The sequence below is a fragment of the Garra rufa genome, chromosome 10, assembly GCF_049309525.1.
Source record: "Garra rufa chromosome 10, GarRuf1.0, whole genome shotgun sequence".
Classification (NCBI taxonomy): domain Eukaryota; kingdom Metazoa; phylum Chordata; class Actinopteri; order Cypriniformes; family Cyprinidae; genus Garra; species Garra rufa.
The window spans coordinates 1981873-1989011 of record NC_133370.1 but is presented as its reverse complement, the minus strand read 5'-3'; the positions used below and the strand labels follow the sequence as shown (position 1 = coordinate 1989011).

The 7139-nt window shown below is 33.8% G+C and overlaps 1 protein-coding gene across 1 annotated transcript; it reads right to left on the bottom strand.

The window, feature by feature from the left end:
- Positions 1-2015: 2015 nt before the first annotated feature.
- Positions 2016-5382, bottom strand: tpgs1 (tubulin polyglutamylase complex subunit 1). The gene is made up of 2 exons (XM_073849859.1): positions 4935-5382; positions 2016-2559 (listed from the first exon to the last, which is right to left on the bottom strand). The coding sequence occupies exons 1-2, from the start codon at positions 5204-5206 to the stop codon at positions 2028-2030; spliced, it is 804 nt and encodes a 267-aa protein (XP_073705960.1). The 5' UTR covers positions 5207-5382; the 3' UTR covers positions 2016-2027.
- Positions 5383-7139: the final 1757 nt, after the last annotated feature.

Genomic DNA, 7139 nt, shown 5'->3' with positions numbered 1-7139 from the left:
TCATTAAATATTGCATGCATTGCAAAAAAAAAATTTATATTTTATATATATATATATATATATGTGTGTGTGTGTGTGTGTGTGTGTGTGTGTGTGTGTGTGTGTGTATATATATATATATATATTTTTTTTTTTTTTTTTTTTGCAATGCATGCAATATTTCATGCCACTACATTATGAATTTGAGACGTCTATTCTCATTTAAGATCTTTTTAAGGCCTTATTTTGTAAAAGAATTAATTAAGTTTATTTCTCTCTACTCACTTGCTTTTTTAAGCATAAACTCATAAACTCTTTAAGCATAAACATTGATCATTTTTGAATATAAGACTTCATATGTCATTTCTCCAGTAAATAAATTCTAAATTTATGGACGTTTAGATATTATACTGGAAAACAAGGCAAAATACCAAACAAATAAATTGCATGTATAAATTAAATTAAATTAAATTAAATTAAATTAAATTAAATTAAATTAAATTAAATTAAATTAAATTAAATTAAATTAAATTAAAAATTAAAAATTAGATTATTTGCAATACATGCCAAATTAAATGCCACTACTTCATGAATATAAAACAATCTGCTCTGATTAAAGATTTTTAAGGTCTTAATTTGTGGATGGATGAATTAAGACTTTTCAAGAGTTTATTTTTTTTGTCCTTTCTTGTATTAAGCATAAACTCCTCTATTTTCGCAATTTTTTTCCACAAAACAAGACTAAATATCTATAAAACGTCTATGTTTGAACAATGCATCATGTATTTGCACTGCAAAAAATGCTTTTCTAGCTTAGACTTTTTGTCTTGTTTCCAGCCAAAATATCTACAAATTCTTAAATCGAGAAAAATTTTCTAGATGAGTAAAAATGATTGTCTAGTTTTCAGAAAAAAAGGTCAAAATTAAATGCATTTTTTCTTGAAACAAGCAAAATAATCTGCCAATGGGGTAAGAAAAATAATCTTGTTTTCTGTTTGAAATAAGATTTTTTTTCTTACCCCATTGGCAGATTATTTTGCTTGTTCTAAGCAAAAACTCACTTAATTTTGACTAGTTTTTTCTGAAAACAAGAAAATAATTTTTACTTGTCTAGAAAATCCTTCTTGATTTAAGAATTTTTAGATATTTTGGCTGGAAACAAGACAAAAAAATCTAAGCTAGAAAAGCATTTTTTGCAGTGTGGAAACAATAACTTAAGGGCAGACACTGCAGGCAAAAACACTTTTTCATGCACCTGCCAAGTTGGAGATTTTAGGCTTTTTGGTGTTTCATAAAGTGTTTTTTCAGACTAGTGGAAAGAAAACACCAAAAAGACACTGTGAAGTGTGTCTTTTCTAGCACTTCATCTATTTGTGTCAATAGATTTAAATTACAATGCATATTTTTAAAGGCTGTTTTCTCAAAATGAGTTTTTTCTCCTACTCTGAGCCATAAATCTCCACTTCAGTAGCACTTAGACACACCAAACTTGACATGTATATTCCTGTCTATATCCTGAAGGTTTTTACAGAGGGATTTGTTCATATATAAAACATAATAGCATTTTATTCCACAAAAATGGTTAAAAATACATGTTTTTCTGTCTGTTTTAAGTTTATTCTGAATTATGCAGTGACAAAATGAGATATGAGAAAGTTTTGAGACTGTCAAAAAAATAATTCAGTCAAAACAAGAATTTTCAAACTGACTTCATCCAGTGTTTAGATATTTGTACTAGAGATGTATGCAAATTAGCGCATATTTCATCAAATAATGGCTCATTTGCATATTTAAACCTAAGATTTTAGAAAACTTGTAATACAAAAAATGTTTGCAATTATCACTGTAATCAATCAGCTGGGTAAGCAAGGTGATAGCTATTAGTTAATTTTTTTACCCTATTCACCTGCAGTGTCTCGCCTTAAAAGTAAAAACTTGAATGCAATATGACAGATCTGTTTAGGATGTCATTTTCTTTTTTTTTCTACTTGTTTGTGCAATATGCTTCGTTCTCAATAATAGTGACCCATGCAAAACTCCTAGAGGTTTCATGTGACGATTCGCACTCGAGCGATGAAGAGCGCAGCGGCGGCGTCTTCAAACTCCTGCGCGTCCATCGTGGGACCGTCCTGCCGCTGCGCTCTCGGATGAACCTCCGCCATGGCCTGCGCCACTTTAGCAGGAGATATTTTGGCACTGGCCTCCAGATATCGTGCCACGTCGGTGCCGTCCGCCGTCTCCAGAGCCTCACGGAGCGTGGAAAGCACCGCCTGACACAGAGTCCTCTCTGCGGGACGATCCGGAGCACTGGCCACCGCCGCGTACAGACACTGAGACTTACGGATGTAGTCGGCGAACACCGCGCAGGTCAGGACGCCCTGCCGGAAGAGCTCGAAGGGCACGGCCTCGTAGTCGTGGCTCTGGATGCGGCGCAGGAGCGGAGCGGCGGTGGAGCCCGAGAGACCGCCTTCGCTGCACAAACACCGCAGCATTTCTGAATACAGACGCCCGCTCAGACGACTCGGGACGCCCTGCGTCAGCAGCTCATATGCCACACGGACATTGCTGTTAAACGCTGACCTGCAGAATAAAATAAAAACCACATGAGCCCAGACTGACCCTTATGAAAAAGTAGTTTATTCATGCTATTAGTACTTCGTTTCAACTAAAATAGGAAAGTATATTTTCAGTCTACTTTTTATGTACTTCTCAGAAATATACAGCTGTCAAGTTTGAGATTTAGGACTTTTTGGTTTTTCATAAAGCCTTTTTTTTTAGACTAGTGTAAAGAAAACACCCCAAAAACAGTGTTCAGTGTTTCTTTTATAGCACTTTATCTGTTTGTGTCAATAGATTTCAATTACAATGCATATTTTAAAAAGCTGTTTTCTCAAAATGAGTTTTTTCTCCTACTCTGAGCCATAAATCTCCACTTCAGTAGCTCTTACACACACCAAACTTCACATTTTTATTCCTGTCTATATCCTGAAGGTTTTCACAGAGGGATTTTTTTATATATAATTTGCTTGATTTTAAACATTTTATTCCCCCCCCCCCCAAAAAAAAAAAAAAAAATAATAATAATAATAATAAATAAATATATATATATATATATATATATATTTTTTTTTTTAATATATTTTTATATATATATTTTTTATATTTTTTTCACTATATATATATATATATATATATATATAGTGTTTCCTGTCTGTTCTAATTTTTTTTTTTTTGAATTATGTTGTGACAAAATACCCCAAATCCTCTCTGTAAAAACATCTGGCTCTAATATGTCAAAAAAATTAAACAAGAATTTTGAAACGGACTTCATCCAGTGTTTAGATTTTTGTACTAGAAATGCATGCAAATTAGCACATACATTATTAAATAATACCTCATTTGCATATTTAAACCTAACACTTTAGAAAACTTGTAATACAAAAATTTTCTTTTGCAATTATCAATGTAATCAATCAACTAAGTAAGTAAGGGGATAACTATTAGGGGTTTTTTTTGTTGTTTGTTTGTTTTACCCTATTCACCTGCAGTGTGTCACCTTAAAATTACATTTAATATACTTGACTTACACTTAGGAAAAAGTCTAAATATATTTGTGCTCTGAGAATCTGTGTTTTCATTGTTATAGGCTAGGGCTGCTATTGCACATCTTCTGTAGAGAATTTCCAAAACACAAGTGAAGAAGAAACCGAAACAACAGATGCTTCCTCATGTAATCTGACACAATCATCAGACAGAAAACAACATCAAAACCATAGATATGGAAAACTGTGTAACGTTATGGAATAAAACATTGACCTATGAAGAGGAAATAATGACTGTCAAGCTTTGGGCTGTTGATCAACTCCATCTACATTTTAAGTATTATCAATAGTCTTTTTTTTAGCTTTTTGTTCAAAAGCTTTTTGTTTATTTATTTTTTATTTATGAAATGTACTCACATTCAAGTGTTTATAAAAAAGAATGCATGAAGCTAGAATCAAATGTTTTTGTTTACCAGCAGATTTTTTTTTTGATGTTTTGTTCAGATATTCATACAACCGAATATATACAAATTAATAACTAAATAAGGACATAGTAGTATACTTAAAGTATGATGTAAAGTTCACTTATATAGTTTACATGCTGTATGAATCTACTAAACTAGTAGTGTACTGAGACTATACTTCAAAGTGTACTAAAAATACATAAAAAAAAGTATTTAATTAGTAAACTATCAGTATACCTATAAGTTCACTTTTAGCATGCTTGCGGTACAAACTGAAAACATAGATGTAAACTAGTTGTGTACTCAAAGTTTACTACTGTCATACTTAAAGTATACTTTTATATACTAGAAAGTGGGCCAATTTAGTCTCAAGGAGTATTGAAATAGTACACTTAAAGTATACTAGTACACAATATTCTTATACGTACTACATAAAGTATACTTAAAATATACTTGAACTTTACTTAAGTATACTTAATATGATAAAACTGAAGTATACTTCTTTTTGGTAAGGGAAATCGGAGCAAAATACATTTTAGAACACTGCTAAAAATGATTTTGTGGGGAAGTAAATAATACAGGAAAAACAAATGTAATTTCTACATTAAATAATTTAGTTCAGGCATAAATAAAAAAAGGAGTGAATTCAATATTAGTACTCAATTTAAGCTTGTAGAATTTAACATTTCAACTAACAAGTATATTTTACTTGAAATTAGGGCTGTACAATTAATTGAATTTGTGAAACAGAAAGGTTCATCAGATGTTAAAGGTTCTTTATGGAACCATTTGGACAAAAAAGGTTCTTCTATGGCATCATAAAGCACCTTTATTTTTAAGAGTGCAGGGGGCAAAGGGCAATTACTGTAATTATTCTGCAGTTATTATTTTAAAATCTAAGAAAATAACAAATAAAATGTGCAGAAGCATGAACAATATGATGGCAGACCTGTGAGAGTGATGCGCCAGACTCAGGTGCCAGAGAGCCCGAATCACGCTCTGCTGCTCCGCTCCTCCATCATCAGCCTCCGCCGACAAATGACCGAAATGTTCGGCCAGAAAGCCGACGGGATCCTCCGGTCTGGACTCGAGCAGTTTGAGCAGAGCTCCCCTGAGCAGCGCGCTCACTCCGGCCTGAGACACGAACTCCGCATCGCTGTCAGCTGCGGCTGATTTGGAGTCGGACATGATCGCGACACCGACGCGCCGCTTCTCCGCCATCCCTTTAAATCACCATCCTGACCTTCGGCTGCGCGTTTGCGAATGAAAATAACATTTAAATCATTTCCAGAATTCGCTAGCAGCGTTTGTGTGCATTAACACGGTTCTCTGGCGGCTCACACCATAGACACACATATAAATACATACCTAGACGCCTCATTGGCCGCTTTGGTCCGTTGCTGTGATACGTCAACGCATCCGCCATGTTTGTCCGGGCAAGACTGCCTTAAAGGAACACTCCACTTTTTTGGAAATAGGCTCATTCTCCAAATCCAAGTTAATAAGTAGATTTTTACCGTTTTGGAAACCATTCAGCCGTTTTCCTGTTCTGGCGATATCACTTTTAGCATAGCTTAGCATAGATCATTGAATCCTATTAGACCAGTAGCATCGCGTTCAAAAATGACCAACGAGTTTCCATATTTGTTCTATTTAAAACTTGACTCTTCTGTAGTTATATCATGTACTAATACTGGTGTAAAATGCAAAGATGCGGTTTTCTAGGCCGATAAGATTAGGAACTAGCCTACACTCCCATTCCGGCGTAATAGTCAAGGAAGTTTGCTGCCGTAACATGGCCGAAGCAGGCGGAGTAATATCACGCAGCACATGTGCAAATGCTAAACTAGCTGGGAACTAATTTCAGGCGCTGCGTGATATTACTGCGCCTGCTGCGTCCATATTACGGCAGCAAACATCCTTGACTATTACGCCGGAATGGGAGTGTAGGCTAGTTCCTAATCTTATCGGCCTAGAAAACCGCATCTTTGCATTTTACACCAGTATTAGTACATGATATAACTACAGAAGAGTCAAGTTTTAAATAGAACAAATATGGAAACTCGTTGGTCATTTTTGAACGCGATGCTACTGGTCTAATAGGATTCAATGATCTATGCTAAGCTATGCTAAAAGTGATATCGCCAGAACAGGAGAACGGCTGAATGGATTTCAAAACGGTAAAACTCAATTTATTAACTCGGGGGGAGTTGGAGAATGAGCCTATTTCCAAAAAAAAAAAAAAAGTGGAGTGTTTGAACGGTAACGGATAAAATTTTCAGCTGATTTGTGATCCACATGGAGCTAAAAATAACTCTTTCTTCAGTTATTTAGTTAGGCTTGGAAAATTATTAATTTATATTTATATATGACTATGGCTCACACAACCGGCCAAATCCGGAAACGTCCAAGAAGGGGAATTAATAAAATATTTTTGGATTTCATTTGGAAAAATAAACCTCACAAACTAAAAAGAGAAGTACTTGCTAATTCCGGAAGTGAAGGTGACCTTGATTTTCTGGACGTCGCAGATACTGTAAATAAAAGACGAAAATAGAAAAAAACGAAGAAACTTACATAAATTTCAATGCTTTCAGAGCATTACATGTTTTCGGTGCTTTTTTTGTTTGTTCCAAGAGATGTACATACAATTTGAAGTTTTTCTTATATGGAATTTTACTAATAAATTAACCAAATGTATAATATGTTGTTCTTCACAATTCAAATGTTAATTTTTTTGTATAAAAAGCACATCAAATATACACATTTCTATCATAAATTCAGTTTTTCGGTTCCATGTCTTTCCAAAATATTCTTGAGTAAATACAATGAAAAGAAAGATGCAAAATGGTTTCTTTTTCTTGACCACAAAAAAATATTAAGCTTAAATCTTTCCAAAACATGCTTAGCACAATCAGTTCTATGAAGTATCTTGTAAGACACTTCCTTAATTTTGTTATTGATACAAAACTTATCTGGCAGTTTCCATGTTTTAACCCAAGAGAAATTATAACTATAAAACATCCCAGAATGACTCAAATTGATCATTTTTATTAAGTCAATCTTTTTGTGAGTGTTTACACGACTGTATTTATACATTTGCCAAATGCAACAACAATTACCACTGTTCAGGAATGAATTCATTTTGTTCAAC